Source organism: Eschscholzia californica, unplaced genomic scaffold (assembly GCF_041429995.1).
Source record: "Eschscholzia californica isolate CP2 unplaced genomic scaffold, dmEscCali1.0.p SCAF_5, whole genome shotgun sequence".
Lineage (NCBI taxonomy): Eukaryota > Viridiplantae > Streptophyta > Magnoliopsida > Ranunculales > Papaveraceae > Eschscholzia > Eschscholzia californica.
This window is the reverse complement of record NW_028238472.1, coordinates 49,957,677-49,978,373: the sequence shown is the minus strand read 5'-3', so window position 1 is coordinate 49,978,373 and position 20,697 is coordinate 49,957,677. Positions and strand designations below refer to the sequence as shown.

General features: G+C 35.3%; 4 protein-coding genes across 5 annotated transcripts; 2 read left to right on the top strand and 2 right to left on the bottom strand.

Annotated features, from left to right (window-relative positions):
- Window positions 1-654: 654 nt before the first annotated feature.
- On the top strand, window positions 655-8,501 carry LOC147540179 (F-box family protein with WD40/YVTN repeat doamin). Of its 2 annotated transcripts, XR_015226015.1 has the most exons (10): window positions 681-932; window positions 1,939-2,139; window positions 3,248-3,302; window positions 3,810-3,908; window positions 4,461-4,564; window positions 5,307-5,396; window positions 6,020-6,159; window positions 6,271-6,355; window positions 7,649-8,254; window positions 8,350-8,501. XR_015226015.1 is itself a non-coding variant. In XM_086643516.1 (9 exons), the coding sequence occupies exons 1-9, from the start codon at window positions 805-807 to the stop codon at window positions 8,013-8,015; spliced, it is 1,269 nt and encodes a 422-aa protein (XP_086499642.1). In that variant the 5' UTR covers window positions 655-804; the 3' UTR covers window positions 8,016-8,501. The 2 variants fall into 2 exon arrangements, 1 of the variants encoding a protein (XP_086499642.1); XM_086643516.1 differs by having other exon boundaries at window positions 655-932; window positions 7,649-8,501.
- A 1,241-nt stretch (window positions 8,502-9,742) lies between these two features.
- On the bottom strand, window positions 9,743-11,155 carry GLYI8 (Lactoylglutathione lyase / glyoxalase I family protein). Its single transcript, XM_086643519.1, has 2 exons — window positions 10,513-11,155; window positions 9,743-10,177 (listed from the first exon to the last, which is right to left on the bottom strand). Exons 1-2 carry the CDS (start codon window positions 10,864-10,866, stop codon window positions 9,896-9,898), a joined length of 636 nt encoding a protein of 211 aa, XP_086499645.1. The 5' UTR covers window positions 10,867-11,155; the 3' UTR covers window positions 9,743-9,895.
- Window positions 11,156-11,201: 46 nt separating this feature from the next.
- Window positions 11,202-15,259, bottom strand: LOC147540177 (phenylacetaldehyde reductase-like). The gene is made up of 6 exons (XM_086643518.1): window positions 14,884-15,259; window positions 13,654-13,823; window positions 13,307-13,498; window positions 12,534-12,696; window positions 11,629-11,815; window positions 11,202-11,535 (listed from the first exon to the last, which is right to left on the bottom strand). Exons 1-6 carry the CDS (start codon window positions 15,014-15,016, stop codon window positions 11,388-11,390), a joined length of 993 nt encoding a protein of 330 aa, XP_086499644.1. The 5' UTR covers window positions 15,017-15,259; the 3' UTR covers window positions 11,202-11,387.
- A 1,711-nt stretch (window positions 15,260-16,970) lies between these two features.
- On the top strand, window positions 16,971-19,936 carry LOC147540176 (annexin-like protein RJ4). The gene is made up of 6 exons (XM_086641295.1): window positions 16,971-17,220; window positions 18,313-18,458; window positions 18,548-18,769; window positions 18,857-19,069; window positions 19,147-19,236; window positions 19,481-19,936. The coding sequence occupies exons 1-6, from the start codon at window positions 17,145-17,147 to the stop codon at window positions 19,685-19,687; spliced, it is 954 nt and encodes a 317-aa protein (XP_086497421.1). The 5' UTR covers window positions 16,971-17,144; the 3' UTR covers window positions 19,688-19,936.
- Window positions 19,937-20,697: the final 761 nt, after the last annotated feature.

Genomic DNA, 20,697 nt, shown 5'->3' with positions numbered 1-20,697 from the left:
CATCGAAAACGTCTTCTGCAGTTCCGTTGTATAAAAGAATAATGTGATTATAAAAAAATACTAACGTTATTTTTAGTAATCACAGGTTTAGTCAGGAATATGATTGGCAAATATTACTTTTGTATGTTCAACAAAAAAAAAAAGATATTACTTTTGTATGTTGCTTATTTGAAAAATATAATCATAAATCCACTCACTTTTTAGATTTGAGATTTTCTTCGAAGAATAGTATCTTGGTTCTGATGCATTTGTATGCACCAAATGCATTTCAGACTTACATGAGTGGTAGCGGTTGAGGACATTTTTTCACATTTTTAAAACATACTGTATCAAATAACAACAATACTAGTTGGTTACCAGTAGTACCCTAGTTGGTCGATGCATATACTCTAGTCCCAAGTTCGATTCCATGAAAGTGCGAATTCAGGATTGTTGAACTTGGATATAAATAAAGTAATTTATATAGGTTATAGGCCATTTAAACCATTTACTTCGTCGGCCCATAGGCCTTTTATTCGTCGGGCTTTAGACCTAGTAGCATTTCGACAGTATTTGTGTTCATCACATTGTCTCAATGTATCTATGTCTTGTAACGACAAACGTAGATCGTAGTCGATTCTCAAAAGAGAAAAAAAAAAAGAAAAGAGAAACAATATACTACTGGGTTGGATTAAAACACAACCCGAAGGTCCCGAACTGGTAGTCAACCAAACAAGGGGGAGACGGTGACACAGTCCACAATCTTCTCCTTTGAACAAGAACCAGACAACATTTGCCGGTCACTGTTGAAACGGAAAGAAGAAGATGAAGAGCTCAAGAACAACTCCGACAGCAATTAAATCTCTTGATTCTGACATTCTTTCAATCATATTCTCTTCTTCTTCTCTTGATCATTTCGATCTCATCCGCTCCTCATCCGTCTGCAAATCCTGGTACCATTACTTCAGTAGAAACAAACCCTAACTTATTAAATTCAAAACAGAAATTCTCTTTTTTTTCTTTTTTTACTGATTCTGACTTTTGATATTGAAATTCGTTCTCATTGTTTTCCCCCCATTAAACAAGTAGAATTGTCACTACCATTAATGTCATGGATAAGATTACCTTTAGGAGGTTAGTCTTCATGAAGCTTGTTGGTAAATTAAGTATTGGAAAGAAAGCTGGAGTTTTTTCTTTCATGAAATTGGTCAGAAGACCTAGTTGGTTGAAAAGACATGTCAATAGTTTTTGAAAAATGACAGAAGAGACTACAAAAGTAGACCTACTCCAGAGCTAAGTAGGAATCAACTGTCCATCAAAAGAGTGAAAAAGTTCATCATGAGATAGAAAGAGTTCACTCAGAACTGAGGATAGTTGATTTCGTTTAGGTCAGGGTAGGTTTTGACTTGTAGCATTTTATAGCATTGCTCGTCGTTTCGTAAGCTTGGGATCCTGGTGCAAACCTATGTAAACCCGTGCAGACTATGTACATTACGTTAGTGAATTTGTGCAAATCTTGCCCGAGCAAACCTCACATTGAGAGTTGAAGCCTTAAAAAATATTGATGGATCTTTTTTGGCAAAATAAAATTTGGCCGTAAAGAGGTTTGGTCAGTTTCCCCGTTTTTCAGTATTTCTGTACTTATCACTAGTGAGTTCGATCTTGTTGCCCCAAGACAACATGAACGAATCGTGACACGGGGTATGTGTTTTGCTCACAAAATCAACCTGAACTCCTTCGGTCAAATTTACCTACTATATTGTGGTTGTTTTTGAAACGGTAGGATTCAAACTTTGATCTTTCCAGTAGACTGAACACATCAGTTGAAGTGGGCTTCACGTGGGGAATGTGGTACTGAATTTCATTTTGTTACTTAAAATGGAACTTCACTTAATAGGGAAACAACAGCAAGAGCAGTGATTCTTTTTCTTTTAAACATTTTCATGTCCTTCTTAACAGGCATAATGTCATCCATACATCAGATTTATTGAGAATGCAATACCAGAAGCTGCAACAAGCTACTCGAAGGCTTTCTAGTGTAGATACTAGTTCAGTGTCGTCACTGAATATGTATTTAGAGGAGATTGCTATGGAGCAACATAGATTGTCTTTACAGAACAAGACTGTAGATATTTATCAATGGAAGGGTCACTCTTCCGGGTACTTCTGTTCACTTTCTTCACTTTAAATTCGAATGTGGCTCTCCTCGTATGTCCTTCTAAAAAGTTTGTTCGACATAATACCGTCCTAACCTATTTGTTTTGTTACTAGTTTAATCTAACTTCCATAGGTCTCTGTTGCTTAAATATTTGTGAGATGTTGTTTCTCACACTCAGAAAGTTTTAATTGTTCTTTTGAATACATAAAGGTAATTTTTTTTGCTTCCCTGTCAGGTACACATTCCTCTAGCCTAAGAGGTTATTAACTTGCCTGCAGAAATGGACTATTTGGAGTTTCGGTGTTCCACTTTCTAGTATATATGGCTAAATGAAATGACCAACTTTCGCAATTTCTCTAGAAAATATAATTTCCTCTATATGTCAAAGAACGTTTAATGTTGTCCAAACATTAGTTTCTACCTTACCCATTTTCTACCTTGTTGCTTGATATTCTCCTCGTGGCCATTACTTCAATCTTTTTTATTTACTATTCTTGCTTCATGTTCTCCGTTGTCTTGTAGCATAGGTTATTTTCTTGAGTGTTGTTATGCTGCCTCTACAGATGATGTTCAAAAAGTATAAATGTGATCACTTAAATTTACAGCTCTCTGCTGGTACAATCAAATTTATCTTCCATATAAGAGAAATTCGGGTTTTGCGTTTTTGATATTTATATTGTCTATTTTATCGTAACTTGTTTGGATTAGGTTTTTACTTAGTGTTTCACCTTTAATGGAGTTTGTTTCACGACATTCAAGGTTGCGACCACTTAAAAGTTATTTTCGAATCTCAGATCATTTATTGTGTCGTGGATTTCACTATGTATCTCAATTTACTCATACGGTTCACTTATTATGATAATTTGTGTTTTTCCTAATCGTGTTCCCGTTTTAAATATATGTATCAAATTCCATTGCAGTCAACGATTCGATGGTGGTCGATTTGATGGTGGTTGCATAACTAATTAATATCTAACCGGAGTTATAGCAAGCTTACATATATAATCTGCAAATTCATTCAATTGGGTTTTCCAGACATGAAATGTAATATATACATATATTTATATATCATTATTTTCTAGCCTTTTTGCTTACTCGATTTCACTTTAGGGTTGATCAGTGCCGTATGAGGATGGGTACGGTTCTTACAGGTTTGGGAGATAAGGTAATCTTTTGTATAACCTTATATTGTTCTAACTCTTTGCACGCATATGTTTCGATGTTGAGTTTATTTTTCGAAAGAGTTTCCACTGGTAAGCTATTAGAGAATTTTATCTTATCTCCACAAATACATTAATATATTATTGAACAATTTGTCAAAAGTTATAACTGAATCTGGGAGAAAGTTCCATTTTTGTTCCCCACATTCTGCCAGTATGCAAATGGACTCTTTTGGAGGTTTTGGATTTTATTTTGAGGACTTGACTAATTTTGATGTCGAGGAAAGAAACCACTAATTTTCTTTTCCTTATCTAAGAAGGATTTGTTTGAAAGAAAACTAAGGCGGTCAGTTTTGTTTGTCCCTTCGTCTTTCTCGTCCTCTATTATTAGTATATGAGGAATTCTGATTCATTTTCACATTTAATTGGGTTCTTTAAGCTTTTAGAAATTAGAAAATGAACTAATTCAGAATGTTAACCACTTAACCTCTCATTCAATTACTGGATGCTAGGTTATGCGAATCTGGTCGTTGGATAGCTACAAATGCTTGGAACAATTTTCTGTACCAGATGTAGCTGCTTTAGCTGATTTTGATTTTGATGAGAGCAAGGTACTGAAGCTTAGTTTTATATTTTCTTTTATTAGTTCCAAAGAGCATCCAATTATGTGTATTTTCATAATTGTTCTATTGTTGGGAGCTCTCTGAATGAGTAGAGTTAGACTTTGCAGGATATGTAGTTTATATTTAATTTGGTATACATGGATATATAGTCTTTATACATATAAACACTCACCTAAAGGAGTTAGTGAAAACTTAGCCGAGTTACTCGGCTCGAATCGGTGGCGATTGGGATCTCTGTTCGTTCTTGAGCCTTTTCCACTTCCGACTGCTTAGTTAATAGATGTTGGACAAGGTAAGAATATTATATGTTGACAGATAACTAGACAAGAAAGAAGGCCTTTCGTGAGAAAGCAAGAGGAAAGGGCTGCAACTTATGTGCTCACATGACATCATTCGCTTCTCATAGTTTTTCTGTTGACTGAATAAATGGAGTGAACTATAAGATGATCTACTTCTTTTTTATGTGCATGAATTCTAGTTTAACTACAAAAATACATATGCTTCATAACTTCCTAATATTCCTTTGTTAACTCCTTGTAGGTTGTTGCTCTTGTTGGAACTCGTATTTGCATTTGGAAGCGTCATGGGCAAAGAAGCATTTTCCCTTCACGTGAAGGGACATTTTCAAGGGGCTTATGCATGCGGTATGGATCATTGAAGCTCAATGCTTACATTTGTCACGTGAAAGAAAATATAGGAAAATACATTTCGTACTGAAGGTGGAGTAGTTGTCAATATCAACTCCTTTCGATGTTGACCAGATAATGTGTTCTGAGACAAAACAATTTGGAAAATACATATGATGGTATGGGTGAATTGAATGATAAGAGGATCAGAGTAATCATTGAAAACACAATGAGGTATGATGATGCCTGACTGAAGTACAACCTAATAGAGTTGGCCCTCAAATGCGGCTTTCAGCTACATCAGCTGCCCCCACTTACAAGATAGGTCAATTGAATGATAAGAGGATCAGAGTAATCACTGAAAACACAATGAGGTATGATGATGCCTGACTGAAGTACAACCTAATAGAGTTGGCCCTCAAATGCGGCTTTCAGCTACATCAGCTGCCCCCACTTACAAGATAGGTTTGTCCAGAATCGTCGCTTGTGCTGAAACTTCGAGTGTCCCACTTTAAAGTCAGATCATTCCCGGGGCATGAGCTTTCCCATGAATTATGCATCGGAATGACTAAAGATTCCACTTTATGACAAGGGTTGATTTTTGTCGCTACTTTTAAACTTGAACCTGCAGATACTGATTCCCTTCATTCATTATTGATTGGTGAAGTCTGCTCGATGATCTTTTAGAGTACCCTTTTTTCAGCGAAAAGGATCAGGAGTGTGTTATCAGTTTTCTTGAATTTGCTGCATTTTGTTGCAGCTACATAGATCCTGAGGCTGTGGTTGGATGTGGAGATGGGACAGCTCGAATCTTTGATATGTATAGCAAGAAGTGTTCTTCTATTATCAAGTGCGTAAGAGGACTGATTTTTCATTTGTTTCTAGACTCCTGCTAGTTGTGCACAGTTCTCATCTTTTTTCCCTCGTTCTTTCTTTTTATGGGAGACTCTTAAAACAGCCATGAACCCCCTCATCTCTTTCACATTTGTACTAAGGTGTATGTTTTTTTTAGTATTTCGAAATTCTGGCCCATTTCAAATAAATTATGTAAGTTAGGGTTTCATTTCTGTGGCCATGATACCAATACTATTACATATTTATTTACCAGTTTATTGGAGTTGATCACGGTTGCATTCTTCATATTCCCTACTCATGGTGGCTCAGGTGGCCACGACACCAACACTATTATATGATCTTGTTCCTAGTTTGGAATTTCGAACTTGTCATAACTATTAATGGATAGATATTCCATAATATATTTGTCGCAAATGACATGTTTCCAACTTCAAGTTATCAACTCTCTGCTGGAAATTATGGAATCCCTTTTCTTTTAGTTACTAATTACTATTCAAAATAAGAATCTAATATTTGTTTTTATACTCTTTCATGTATTGTATTTTCTTAATTAGGTATTTTAGAAAATGGATGTTACAAACCTTATTGTCGAGTTTTAATGTTACTTCGTAATTTCAGAATGGATGTTGGACCATTGACATGTTTGGCTTTAACTGATGATCAACTTATTTTAAGTGGCTCCTCACTCGGCTCAATCTCAGTAGCAAGTCTTTCATCTCATCAACGCGTCGCTTCATTGAAGCCTTCTGATTCCACAGGTAATCATCTTATGTCTACTTGTCTAGTACACAACTAATATCTGTGTAATAGTTTTCGCCACATATTTTGCTTTCTGAACATGAGAATTTCTTTATAATTTTTCATGTCAGGGATAAAGAGCTTGTGTTACAACTCATGCTCCCATTTAGTATTCGCTGGATCAACTTCAGGATATTCATATTGCTGGGACTTAAGGTGCGCCCTATAGCTTTATTATAACTAGACGCTGCATATGTTGAAATTTTGGAGTGCCGTGCAGTTTGTGTTTGCGGATTTGACATTATCATATAACAGCGATAATCATCACTTCTTGTAAAGTGGTTTTCAATTTTGTAAGTGACAATGGTACACCATGTCTCAGCACAAGCCGTATTTGTCTTCGAGTTTTAGACCCATTGGCCGTCTTGCACAGTTCCTACTACAAAAAATTTCCGTGCCATAGGCGTACGTAGACCATCAAGTGGCTTAAACAATCTAGGTGCCAAAGCCCTTAGCCAATATGTAAGATAAGGTATTGTTATCATAACCCATGTTTAGAATCTGACAAAACAATGTCGAATCTAGTGCCTTACACATGAAATTTTCGTTATACATACTGTTCGAATATCTTGGAACTCTGTCTGTGTTTGCTCGGCTTAGTTTAAATGGAAAGTCCAGTCAATGTTCGAAAATACGGCTTTAAGCCTCGAGGCGGTGGGCTCTCAAAAAGCGAAGCGGTGCCTCGATGCGTAAAATACGTAGTTTTATATATATATAGAAAAATAATTTCAAAGAGTGTAAAAACCTAACATGACATAGTTTTACCATGATACGAAGTCTCAATTCGGTTGGGTTACGCATAGTTTTACTACCAATTTACCATGATATAAAGATACAAGTGTAAGAGCAAGAAATTGATGGCCAAAGCGTGCGACTCGATTCGGTTGGGTTACACATCGAAGCGAAGCGCGCCTCGATGCATCCGCTTCGATCGCTTTTTCAAACATTAGTCCAGTTTAGGTCATTTAATCAATAATCAAGCAATTGCCTCGACCTTATGCTCTTTTTTTACTTCAAAAGTTTGGCTACGTACTCTACCCAAGAGAATCCAGAACTTCGGATAAAATACGAAGTAAGATGATTTCAAATGCGTTTTTGGCATGCAACGGGAAACACGAAGGGAAATCTTTTTTTTTTTTTTTTTTATTTACATTGGAGTAGAAAAGCTAGGCACTTTTGGGACGCCTGGACAACTTGCGAGAAGGAACGAAGTCGGGTAGGCTCTCCGCTCTCCTCTACAAATCGAGCAATTGCCACCAGATAAAATGCGTACAATTGGTCTCGTTAACACACATCTGCGGAGTTGTATTTGCGTATGTATGTGCTTGCGCATTTGATCGTTCGGATAGTGGTATACCACTAGCTTGCAGCAAGTATAAGATCTTTATGTACACTGATAGCCTACTTCGTTACAGACATTTGAGCTAATGTTTTCCGGTTCCTTTTCAGGATGATGAAACGTCTATGGGAAAAGAGAATTAGTCCAAATGTCATCTATTCTATGCAACACCTGAGAAATGACACTTCATCGTTAGTTGTTGGTGGAATAGACGGGGTGCTGCGTATACTAGATCAAGATACGGGTGAGGTTGTTTCTAGGTACGTAATGGATGAAGGTCTAATTGGAAGAAGTTCGTCAAAAAACAGAAGTATTATCATCGAAAAGAAGAAGGCAAGAAAGCTCTCAGAAGATGCGGATATCGATAGAATACCAAAACATTCTCGACGACCTCCCATTACATGTTTAGCTGTTGGAATGAAGAAGGTTGTGACAACACACAATAGTAACTTCATCAGGCTATGGAAATTCAAGTGAGTCCCGTTTTGCTTACATTTTCTTATGCAAGATAGTTTTTGCTCAAGAATGGCTTCTTGCTTATGAGGACTAAGTGACTGACTGGAGGAAGAGTCATATGGAGAAAAAAGAGAAATCCTCAAATTCAAGAATGAGGAAGTGGAGAAAAGAAAGAAGTGCTGCTTAAGATGGTTCTTTTTTTTTTGTTTCTTTTCTTATTTTATGATATTTTTTAATACGAAATTGTAATGTTTATGAATGTACTGACTTAAACATAATCTGATCGATTTCTTTCAGTTATAGACTTTTAGAATCCCAGCTAATCATCAGGGTAAACCTGACTTCGGCCGCCAAGTCGAACTGGTTTGGTTTGAAATTTGAAATGTTTAGTCGGTTCAGATACTAAATGTACAAATCATTTTTGAGTCAAACTGGTTTTGTCTATTCGGATACTAAATGTACAACTTTTGGTCTGATTCGGTTACTAAATATACAACTTTTGTACTACTATATCTAGTTATCTACCATCTACCTTTTTCACGAGGGTGGTTCTTTTATGTTAATTTTGACTTCAACTTGGAAAAAGGACACAACCATGGAAAAAGGACATTTCGGATGAGTTATTATAGACAACATGTGTTCATAGACATTTTCAAGACATTGAGAGTTTGGAGACAAAATGTCTTTATAGACATTTCAAGACATTTGATCCATAGACAAAATGTCCTGGGGACATTTTAAGATCTTGAGTCTATTGACAAAATGTGTAATGCATATTATATTTGTGCTAATCAAAAATATATTTTTCGACTTTTGTAGACGTCTGTGAATATTTGTGGACATTGATGGACATTTGGTAGACATTTATTATTTTAATATTATTATTATTATTTAATCACATGAAATAATATATTAATACTAACATTTCAAAAATATATTTTTCGACTTTCTTAAACATCTGTGAATATTTGTGGACATTGATGGACATTTGGTACATATTTATTATTTTAATATTATTATTATTTTTTAATTACATGAAATAATATATTTATACTAACATTTCAAAAATATATTTTTCGACTTTCGTAGACATCTGTAAATATTGTGGACATTGATGGACATTTGGTAGACATTTACTATTTTAATATTATTATTATTGTTTAATCACATGAAATAATATGTTTATACTAACATTTCAAAAATATATTTTTCGATTTTCGTAGACATCTGTGAATATTTGTGGACATTGATGGACATTTGGTAGACATTTATTATTTTAATATTATTATTATTGTTTAATCACATGAAATAATATATTTATACTAACATTTCAAAAATATATTTTTCGACTTTCGTAAACATCTGTGAATATTTGTGGACATTGATGGACATTTGGTAGACATTTATTATTTTAATATTATTATTGTTGTTTGATCACATGATGGACTTCAAATGTCTCCTGTTTTTTGAAAGACATTTTGGCTTCCAAATTTATCCCAAATCCTTCACAAATTCATCAAACTATGAAGTCCACCAAAATCTGGGACATATTTTGTCTACAATCGAATGCCTCGGACTTTCATAGACTCTCAAATGTCTGGATTTGAATGCCTCGGACTTTCGTGGACTCTCAAATGTCTGGATTTGAATGCCTCAGACTTTCGTGGACTCTCAAATGTCTAGATTTGAATGCCTCAGACTTTCGCGGACTCTCAAGAGTCCGCGAAAGTCTTGCTCCACTACCCCCCTAAAGTTAAATAGATGAATTTCTAACAATAGTACTAAAATATCAAACTAGAAATTAAATAGGGCTTATATCAGAGACATCCACAACAACAAAAGTTCACTACTCAATCTTGAAATGGACCATCGCTCTAAAAACTTCCTTTACTAATTCTTGTTTATTGGTTTGCATCTACAGCATTGTCTTTATCATCCTCATGATCCAAGTTCAATGGTGGATTATGTCTGTCATAAGGTAGTCGAATACGACCCCCGCAAGAATTTGCAGGTTGCAGTTTGAGATTTTCGCAATTGCATATCTCGATCATGAACCCGTCTGGATCTTTAAAGAATAGTTGATCTATGCTACTCTTACCCTCTTCATCGCCTTTCACCGTTCTTTTCATGTATTTTATGTTCATGTCCTTTAACTTCTCCTCCATTGCTTTGATATCTGCACACTGCCAAATAAACATTCAGATTACAGGACATGTTTGTTTAGTCCACCAGCACTTGGACACCCTTCTTAAGTCATGAGGTCGTGGGATCTACACCCTTCTAAAGTCCATGAGATCGTGGGATCGAATCTGCTTACCATCAAGATTTATCGGCCTTTACGCCTCTTTCATGTTGTTGGACTTTAGACCTCCTTTTTGTGACTTCAAATCTCTTTCATTCGTTTATTCATGGTTTAAATAAGGCAGTTATCGTGCTTATCTCAACAAAAAAATTAAGTGAAGAAATTACATTCATATATATACTAATACTATTATATGAAATGCGTGTATACTAGTACCTGAAATGATATGTGATTGTCCATGGGATCTAAATCCTCAGTGGCATCTGGTAATCTATCTTCTTTCTTAGATTGAACAAGATGTATCCCAACTCCATAATTGAATAACCATGCTCCTTCAAATTTAAGGGTAGGTGGACGTTTTATCTCAACAAACCCAAGTACACCCACATAAAATTCTATTGATTTTTCAACTGATCTACACAATCTTGACACATGATTCAGTGCCATTAGTGGTGGCGCCACCTCCACCTCATCTTTATCATCCTCCCTTTTTCCCTCTTGTGGTGGTGGTGGTGCTGGTGGTTTAGTTTTAATAGGACTAACACCATTACTCTTCTTCTCCTCCTCCATTTCTCTCTTTCCTTAGTCTAAGGTATGGATAATAATTGATGTGTCTTATATATATATTAATTAAAATTAAAAGAAACCCTAGCTATGAGGGAGGGAAAAGGCGGTTGTCTGGTTATTAAATGTGTTTTGGCTACTAGTTTATGCATGTTGTTAGTAGGAGACATTAGGGCACGCAGATACTTCACTTGGGTACTTCAGTGACACGTTGAAGCATGGTACATAGAAAGCCGTATCCCAAGTGATGACTGTGAATTCCTGCCAGCTTATGGTTGACTATTTTCACTTTACACTATCTGGGCAACAAATGCCCTTTACCCACAGAATCCACAACCAAATTTCAAAATCGAAAAAATAATTGAATATCCAAAGACTGCACTTTGGGTCTAAAAATGTTATTCCAATGTTCAGAGAAATAAGGCAACCAACAAACCTAATCTGTATATCATTTAGCCTCAACAGTTTCTCCTCTTATTATTATATTTATTAGTAGACAGCCTTCTCCTCCTCCTCCTCCTCGCCACTTATAGTGAACTGATAAAAGATTTCTGTTTGAGGCTTTCAACAGTTTCCTTGATGCTTTCCTCCAGAGAAATGAAGTTAATTCCCAACCCTTTTGTCCTCTCCGTGTTCACTTGATACGTCGGTACGAAAGGATTCTCGTCTGCACACCTGCCAATAACGAAAAAACAACAACCATGGTCATAATTCTATTATACATCACTTCTGTTTGCGAAAACTCGTAAACAGTTTAGAAAAGCTTACTTCTCAGGAAGCTGAATGTCAGGGTAAAGTTCACGTAAAATCTGTACAAGCACAGAGAAGTGAACAACTCGTTCAACTAACAAGTATCTTCCACTAGCTGAAGGAGTTTCAAATGCTAGGATATGTGCATTCGCAACATCTTTAACGTGAACCCATCCGAAAGACGCGTTAGGGTATGTTGGTGGTCCTGCACAGGATAAAAGTTCGTGCACATCATCATATATATAAACGACATATGCAAGAAGGCAAAAATGCACAAACAAGAAGGCAAAAACTGGTCCATATCCTTAGGTTCTGTTTGATAGCACCTTTAGTTTCATGGAAATGGGTGGGTTTTAAAGAAATTAGTTTCTATTGTTTGGTTGCAATTTTGCGATTTAATTTCCATGTCTCCGTGGGCGCGTTAATGCAAAACCATGAAAAAAATGTAGTTTGAAGCAATCTCATGGAATTTGTGCCTCCTCTCCCACATAGTCAATCGTAGAACTCGTAGGAATGAATACAATCCCGTGGAATATATTTCATTGCTACCAAACACCTCCTCGTATTTCTTTTTCTTATCATATTTAAGGGGCAAAGGCACAATTTAATTAGTGTCACCGACTCCCGTTTCCTACGTAATGCCTATAGATAGGCTAGCAACAAAATTTGGTTAAGAAATTATACAAGCTTATTTGAAATATAGCTGATTTTATTTAATAACTATTGAAGGTAAAGCTCGTGAAAGTTTTCGCTCAAAAAATGAAGGTGGATTTTCAATTTCTTACTCGAGAAACTTCTTGGTGGTGACATATTGAAGTCTCTATGGAGAATAAGTTGCATTTGAGAATTTCAGACAAACAGTAATTATGACAAACATGTAGAAAAAAATTGAATAGGTTAACCTTCGAGTGAACCGAGCGTACCTTTAATTAACTTAAGAACAGCCTCAGCACTTGTATTAAGTGTTGGTTGTAACAGAGGACCGATCACCATTGCTGGATTTATGGTAACAATATCAAGCCCATTCTCTTTTGCATATTTCCAAGCAACCTCTTCAGCTAATGTTTTCGAAAGTAAATACCAAAGCTGGTAAAAAACCAAACAAGACGTTAAAGGCATGAATAAGAACTTCCTGTTCATTCAAACTACGGTAATAAATTACAAGGATGATCACTGTTTATAACTTCCGCATGTGAATATGAATGTACAATCCATGTTTTTTAATAAATTAGAAATGCATATTCTTTAAAATGATTATGTTCTGAATCAAAATCATAAACTAAATGTGCTTTCTTCAGAAACTTAACACAAGCAGTTTATGTGATGATCACCCAGGTGATGGCATTTTGACCACACCTAGTTTCGCCCGTCCTACCACCAGCAACAGCAACGACACTTTGGACTTGGGTTGGTGAAGATACTTGATCCCAGTGTCCGTTTAACATAGGACATATTATTTAAATTTACAGCAGAAAATCTTTTGTTAACATTACAAATATGTCATTTGTGTTTGCCGAAACAGTACCTTTGAAATCCATAACTAAAAAAAGGGCTCGTTCTTGTACGCATATTACTGAAACTAAAACAAAAATATATGAAAATTTCAACCACGGGGGCGGGGCCGAATCACCGTGTTCGTTGATTTTAATAAGCATTCAGATAAGAGTAGAAAAACCATAAGATGGTCATAAGATACCTTTGATTGCCTACATAACTCTGGATCAGAAAACCATGTATCATCAACTACAACTTCAGGAGTCCGTGGTTTTCCAGTATATGCAACCGCAGCCATAGAGGACGTTATAACGACTCGTTTAATAGAAGGGTACTTTTTGCAAGAAGCAAGAACATTAAGCGTTCCTTTCACCGCGGGATCAAGTAATTCAACCTGGAAAGTCGACAGTTTTTCAACTTGTAGTCGTTTCAATTTTTAAACATTCTTGAAAGGTAAAAAAGCTTTAAGAATTTAACAGAAGTACAATCGTACGATGAAGTAAGCAACAAAGATACATAAATCTTCAACGAAGCAGTATAGGGGCTAACCTGTGGGTCTGTGACCGCATGATAAAATGGAGAAGCTGTATGAAATACACCTTCGCAACCATCAACAACTGTATCAAAGGATCCTTCTTCTAATAAATTTGCTTTAAACAAATGAAGTCTTTCTTTAGCTCCATGGAGTGCACGTAAGTGTTCGGTCTTCTTTGGATCGTCTACAATTTTCAAGAAAATAGCAATTTTAGTCCGTCAAATTAATAATGTCATCAAGTAACACTATATGATACTTCAACTTATCAACCTCAAAAAGGAGAGTGGATTCCCATTTCATGCATTTGCTAATATACACGCTTCAAAGAACATAACTATAATTCTTTGACTTGACAAATGACTTCTCAAATGTAGTAATTGATTAAAAACTCTTAAAAAAAGAGTTAGAGCATCAAGAAATTATTTCTCTTTCAGACTAGAGGTGTTGTTTCCGAAAAACATCTCCAACTTTGCAGAAACAGTAAGATTCAAACTCTGGTCTCTCTAGCATATGTTACTACATATTAGGGAAACCCAACTGGATCTACCCAACCCAGCTAGAAGACCCGAAACTCGGATTCGGACACCCTAGATCCGTTGCTCACCCAACAGTGTAAATCTAGGATACCTTAGATAAAATCGAACTTACCTAAGGAATTCTAGATCTACACGGTTGGGGTGAGCGATCTCGGGTGGCCGAGTCCTAGTCGGGTCTTCTAGCCGGGTCGCGTAGTAGATCCAGTTGGATTTTCCTAATACTACCAAACAAAAGTTGGCTTCACAACAAAAAAAAATAACGTCCAATTGATATTATTATAGTATTAGATTTTTATGGTTGAGTCTTAAAGTTGTTTAAAAAACAAGTAATTTTCAAGATTGAAGGAGACTTAATACCCTTTAGTTTACATCATCAAAGCTACTTACTAGTTCCACAAACGTGAAAACCAATTACAGAGGAAATTAGGGTTTCTCGTGAAAAACCCACAATCAAGCTCCATTAATATTATCATTTAGGGGTACTTCGAAGAATTTTTCGCTATACATTTCATATCAAATATTAGGATTTCTTAAGAAAACTACTGAATTGAGCAAACATGATTTTACAAAAACTTTTAAATATATGGAATTATGGATTACATTAAAGATTAGAACAACAATTGAATCAAACAAGAAGTAATTCATCCTTGAAATCATGATAGTAAAATCAAAGAAGATTAAGGGAATGAGAGATTAGAGTCATAATACTTGGATCGCGAACGGAAGCCTTGACGGTGTAACCTTTCTCAAGCAAAAGCTTCACCAGCCATGAAGCTATGTACCCTGAAGCTCCGGTTACTCCGACTACCTTACCCATCCCACTCCCGATGATGCTGCTCATTCTCTCTCTCTCTCTCTCTCTCTCTCCAAATCTCTCTATCTCTCTAAAATGAATATTATTCCGAGATAAGAAAAGTAAATTAGTTAACTGTTTGATTTATTTCGATTATACACGTGGACGGCAATTTAAAAGAACCTCACAATTCAAAGATGGGAAAATTTCTGTGTTTGGTCCGTGCCCCGCTTCCTTTTTTGGTCTCAGAATTCTGGTAAATTGAAAAGTTGTGGTTGATAGTCAGTCGAAGTAAAATAATGTGTTTGTTGTGTTACAAACTTAAGGCCTATACAATATTGTGTCGTTCCTCCATCTCATTTTCTCTCTCTGCCACATCATTTCAGCACACCACATCATCGTCTTCACCAGTAGGGATCACCGGCCGTCATAACTTACCACAAACACTTAAGATTCAGATTTTAATTTCTCTTGGTTATATCTCTGTTTATAATTGGTAAGGGGTATTAGCAACCGTCATAACTTACTACAAACACTTAAGGAAGACGACGCAAACTAAGAAATTATTTAGTGAAATGTGAGAACCTCTTTTTTTTTTGTTGGAATAAATGTGAGAACCTCTTACTTTTGATTACCAAAGAAGAAATGTTCCTAACTTAATTTCTTTCAATTCATTTCTCAACAAAAAAAAAGCAAAAAAAAAAAGAAAATTCATTCAATTCACTTGAGGTATTGACAATTTCATAAAAAAGAAATTAAAAAGTTGTTGAACTACTACATATACTTTTAGCAATTCTGACTAAAAGAAACTAGTGATATTTTCATGTTATTTGACACTAATAAAACAAAAGATGGGTCACAAGTTAGGTCTATTAGTCTATATATAAGAAGTTTCTAAGTCCCCATCATAACTTCTTTTAGTCTGCAACATTAAACAAACTTTATGACATTTTCTTCATTCACACTCAAAAGCTCAAGATTCAAATCCTTCTCAGGGTACTTTAAATTTTATTAAAATAAATATTTTTTAATTATAGCTTTACTGAAAAAGATATTGAGAATGGTATCCACTGAAATATATTTTTGTCACTTTTGCCTATCGATTTTGCATAAGATAACAAGTCATTTCTTGTTTTCCCCCATAAGGAAGTAATGTCAATAGAATCAAATGACAAAACAAGTAAATTGAACAAAATAGCTACAAACATAAAGCGGGTTAGTCTCAACCTGTCTATTTGCATTAGTGTTAGACCTATATATAACATTTTCACTATTGGACATCTAAAAGCCTTGATTAATAGTTGTCACAATGACAAGATTCGGTTCTTAAACATTGCGTGATTCATCTAAAAACATATCGACATTTTAAATATTGTGTTGACACAATAATCAATATATTATCTCTTTCTGAACAAGATCCAAAAATATATTGAATACACAAGTTAGACTTAGTGGGTTAAGTGATTGTGGGACCTTTTAGCAAAAGAAATATCACATGAGAGGGGAATTAACGAATTTATTAGGAAAACATTGACAAATTCACAAACAAGAAAATAAAGGGAAGATATGATCCCGAATAAATATATTGATAGCAGTCAATCGAAGACATAATTTTATACTGCTAAAGATCAAACAAATAAAGATCAAACAAATGTGTCAACATTTTTTGAGTTTTATCTCTCTATGTAAAATATGTAGAATTTTTTACAAAATCTTGATCGGAGGCATCCATGTAACTTAGATTTAAACAATTGAACTCCCAAAAAATTAAATATTTTGTTTAAAAGAAAATTTAGCCTAGAAAATTTCACAATTTTCTTGCTAGAATGTTCCAAAACTTTGTCAAAAAACTAGGAATATTTTGGGTAACTTTGTCAAAAAATTTAGCCTAGAAAATTTAGTCTATAACTTTGTCAAAAACTGACTTTAAATATGTGTTTAATTAATTTAATTAAAGAAGAAAAACAAGTGATAACATAATCCAAATTTTGAATAAGTTAATGGGACACTTGGCACAATTAATAATTTTTAAACGGAAGAAGACAAATAGGCGTTAATTTCAATAATATTGATAAACCCATTATAAATTTGGAAACAAAAACAAGAGAAAAAAACATCTTCAAGTTTTGAATTCCAGAGAGAGAAAGAAATCTAGAAAGAGAAAAAGAAAGAGAGGATGGCAACCATTGTTGTACCAGACCAAGTTCCATCTCCTGCTGAAGATGCTGAACTCATTAGAAAAGCTGTAAAAGGTTTAATTTCATTTTATTTTTACTCTCTATATATATATGCATGTGTTTGAATTTTTTTGTTTAGTTCCTAATTATGATCAGGGGATTTTGATTTTTGGGTTTTTCCCATTAATCAAGTTGATTGCCATGTCCAAATATCTAATCTTTTCTAAAACCCTTTGTAAGTCTAATGGGTCATTTTTTTATGAAAAAATTGGTTAGAGCTCTCTAGGTCAAAACTTATATCCTCCAAAATGATCCAACAAATCTTTTTTTTTGGTTTCCACTTCGAAAAAATTCACATATTTTGTACCTTTAATTTTGGAGTGCGGATTTGCTCTCTAGCTCAAACTTTTTTTTTTTGGTGAAAGGAGGTTAATACCTCAATTTACTAGCTATTAGAACCTGAATTCATGTTGGACAAATCTGTCTCCGACTGACTTACAAGATAACTTGGAATCTGATAGATTCCCGTAGTCTGATTTAGATAGCTATTATAAGCACGTTTAGCAAGAGTGTGAACTACATTATTAGCTTCACGATTACAAAAAAAAGAAGTCATTATTTTGTAGTCTGGAAGCTTCTTCTGTAATATCCATGATAAGTGGTCGGATTCTCCGTGGGATGTTGTCCTTCTCTTTCGAGCACACCTTTATAATAGTCACTGCACCCCCCTCTAATAGACAACCATATTCCGGCAAATTAAGCGCTAGTTGAACCGCCAATCAAGCTGCAATAGCCTCGGCCTCCATTGCCTGTCCAAAGAAAGTATTGCCATGTCTAAATTCTTCATCGATTGGTCTAAAAAATTAAAGCCTAATGCCTGTCCAAACCCGTTAAAAGTTACAAGATAAACCAACCCTAAGCCATTTGACAAGTTAAGCTTTATGATACAACTTCGAACACATTTATTACATATTAGATAGTAATTTAGGTCGGCTGTAACATATCTTTAGAGGTCTAGTTGAAACGTTATGTATCTTACAAAAATATTTGTATCTGACACAAAATCACGAGACACTTTAGACTTAACTAAAATGTTTGTACCTTAGGCAAGCTTTTCCATGATCCTTTTGCAAAATATCTAAAACAAAATTATTACTTTTGTTCTAGGGTGGGGAACGGATGAGAAAAGGTTAATCTCAGTACTGGCACATAGAAATGCGGCTCAAAGAGGAGCAATTAGACAAGCTTATGAAGAACTTTATCAAGAAGATCTCATCAAACGACTTGAACATGAACTCTCCGGTAACCTTGAGGTTCAACACTTACCCTTTTCTTGTTTTAATATATATTTTTTTTGTAATTTTCGATACAATTTGTAACTTAATTTCCTAAATGTGCTTAGAAAGTGGTATACCGGTGGATGTTGGACCCAGTCGAAAGGGATGTTGTATTAGTTAATGTTGCATTGAAGAATGGACCATTACCCGATTATCGTGTGATCATAGAAATTGCATGTGTACCTTCTCCTGATGAATTTTTGGCCGTGAAACGTGCTTATCAATGGCATCACAAGCGTTCTTTGGAAGAAGATATCGCTTTTCACACCACAGGAGATTTTCGTAAGGCAAGTTCTAAGTTTTCATGATCGATGATTTCATTCAAACTGTATTAAGTGGACCGAACTTCATATGTTATGTCTTTTATTTTGTAGCTCTTGTTTGCTCTAGTAAGTACATATAAGTACGATGGTTGTGAGATAAACACACGACTTGCAAAAACTGAAGCGGATATTCTTCATGAGCTCATTCAAGGCAAGGAGTTCCATCATGATGAAATTATCCGAATTTTAACTACAAGGAGCAGAGCACAGCTTAATGCAACTTTCAATTGCTACAAAGATGAACACAAAGTTTCAGTTACAAAGGTATTGAAATTCAAAACAGCTTCTTGAGACGATTTTAAATTTTATCGAACCTAACAAATTAATCATCGGTTTTGTAGAGTTTAGTCGGAGATCCTGCAGATGAGTTCTTAGCAGCATTACGCACTGCAGTCCGTTGCATCGTTAAACCTACTAATTATTTTGAAAAGGTATGAACAATTTAGACTGTCTTTGTTTTCCTCTCTAACTCATATTCTAAATCTGACTCAAAATTTGAATTAGATTTCAGAATGTCTGTTTTGGCCTAGTTGTCATGTCCGAGTCGTTTGAATGGTAGACTCAGATTGATTTTGGATCTATTCGAGTCAAACGTAGTAAACTAAATTTGTATCAAGAGCCCATTTTTCGAAAGAACATGAAATGACTATTTGGGGCGATTTTGTTTTGGTGTAGGCCTTGCGAACTGCAATTAATAACCGAGGAACTGACGAAGACACTCTTACCCGTATAATCGTGAGGCGAGCGGAAAAGGATTTGAAGGAGATCAAGGAGAAGTACTACTTGAGGAACAATGTAACCCTTGAAAATGCAGTGGCAAAGGAAACTTCAGGAGACTATGAAGCTTTCCTTCTTCATCTTCTTGGCAATGAAGCATATTAGGTTTGTTTTTGGAAATGTGCTTAGGTTCCCTTGATGTAATAAGCTTCTGGTGGTCTAGTGGTTTGTGTTCTGTCCGTGAGACCCTATTATGGTGTTATCTGCTTTATTTGTGATCTTGCTTTCAGAGAGGATGTTGTCTTGTTGGTCATGTATGTGATGTTAAGTAGTATGCTTAAGCATGGAGTGGTTTTCGCTTTGGTTTGCGGAACAATATCATTTCGAAAAGCTAGCGTATGAGTTTGTGGGTTATATTGTCTTATGTGTTTATTACTTCTATTCAATCTCTGGCGGCCTTTATGTCTGATCATATTCAACAATAATATTTGCCCTCCGCAAACTGCGGAGGGGGTCTTCATCCCCCAAAAGAAAGTGGCTCAATCCCTGGTTCGAAGTTTTCACCCCCGAGATGGAAGTGGCGAAAAAAATCCCCTTGGCTAGAGATTAAGCTACATTTTCTTCTCTTTTGGTAGAGATTATGTTATCTTGACGATGACCTTGATCGATGAAGAGAGAGAGACATGGTAATTGGTAAGTTTGGAAAAAGGAAAACGAAAAGGAACCCGACTACAAAGACAAGAAACTATTTTATAAAATTTTGTAGTACCCAAAGGCAATAAAATATTTTTTGTCTTTTGGGTTAACAAAATCAAGAAATTTGGCTTGGCACCTAATTTCTAGTTTTTCCTATTCATCTTGCATAGGACGATAAGACACTTCTATTTTCTCTCAATAAGAAAGTGATATCAATGGAATCAATCAACAAACAAATCAACTGAACAAAATTAGCTACAAAACAAAGCAGGTCCGTCTCAACCTGTCATTTTGTATGAGGATGGGACCTATGTATTTATAAAGTTTTAAATGGTTTTAGTATTGGATCAAACACCACTAATTAATAGCCGTTACAGTGTCAAATCTAGATTCTTAAACATTGATTTTGATTAAATCAAACTCATATCGCGTATACATGTTAGTGGGTTACAAGATCGCGGGACCTTTTAGCTAAACAA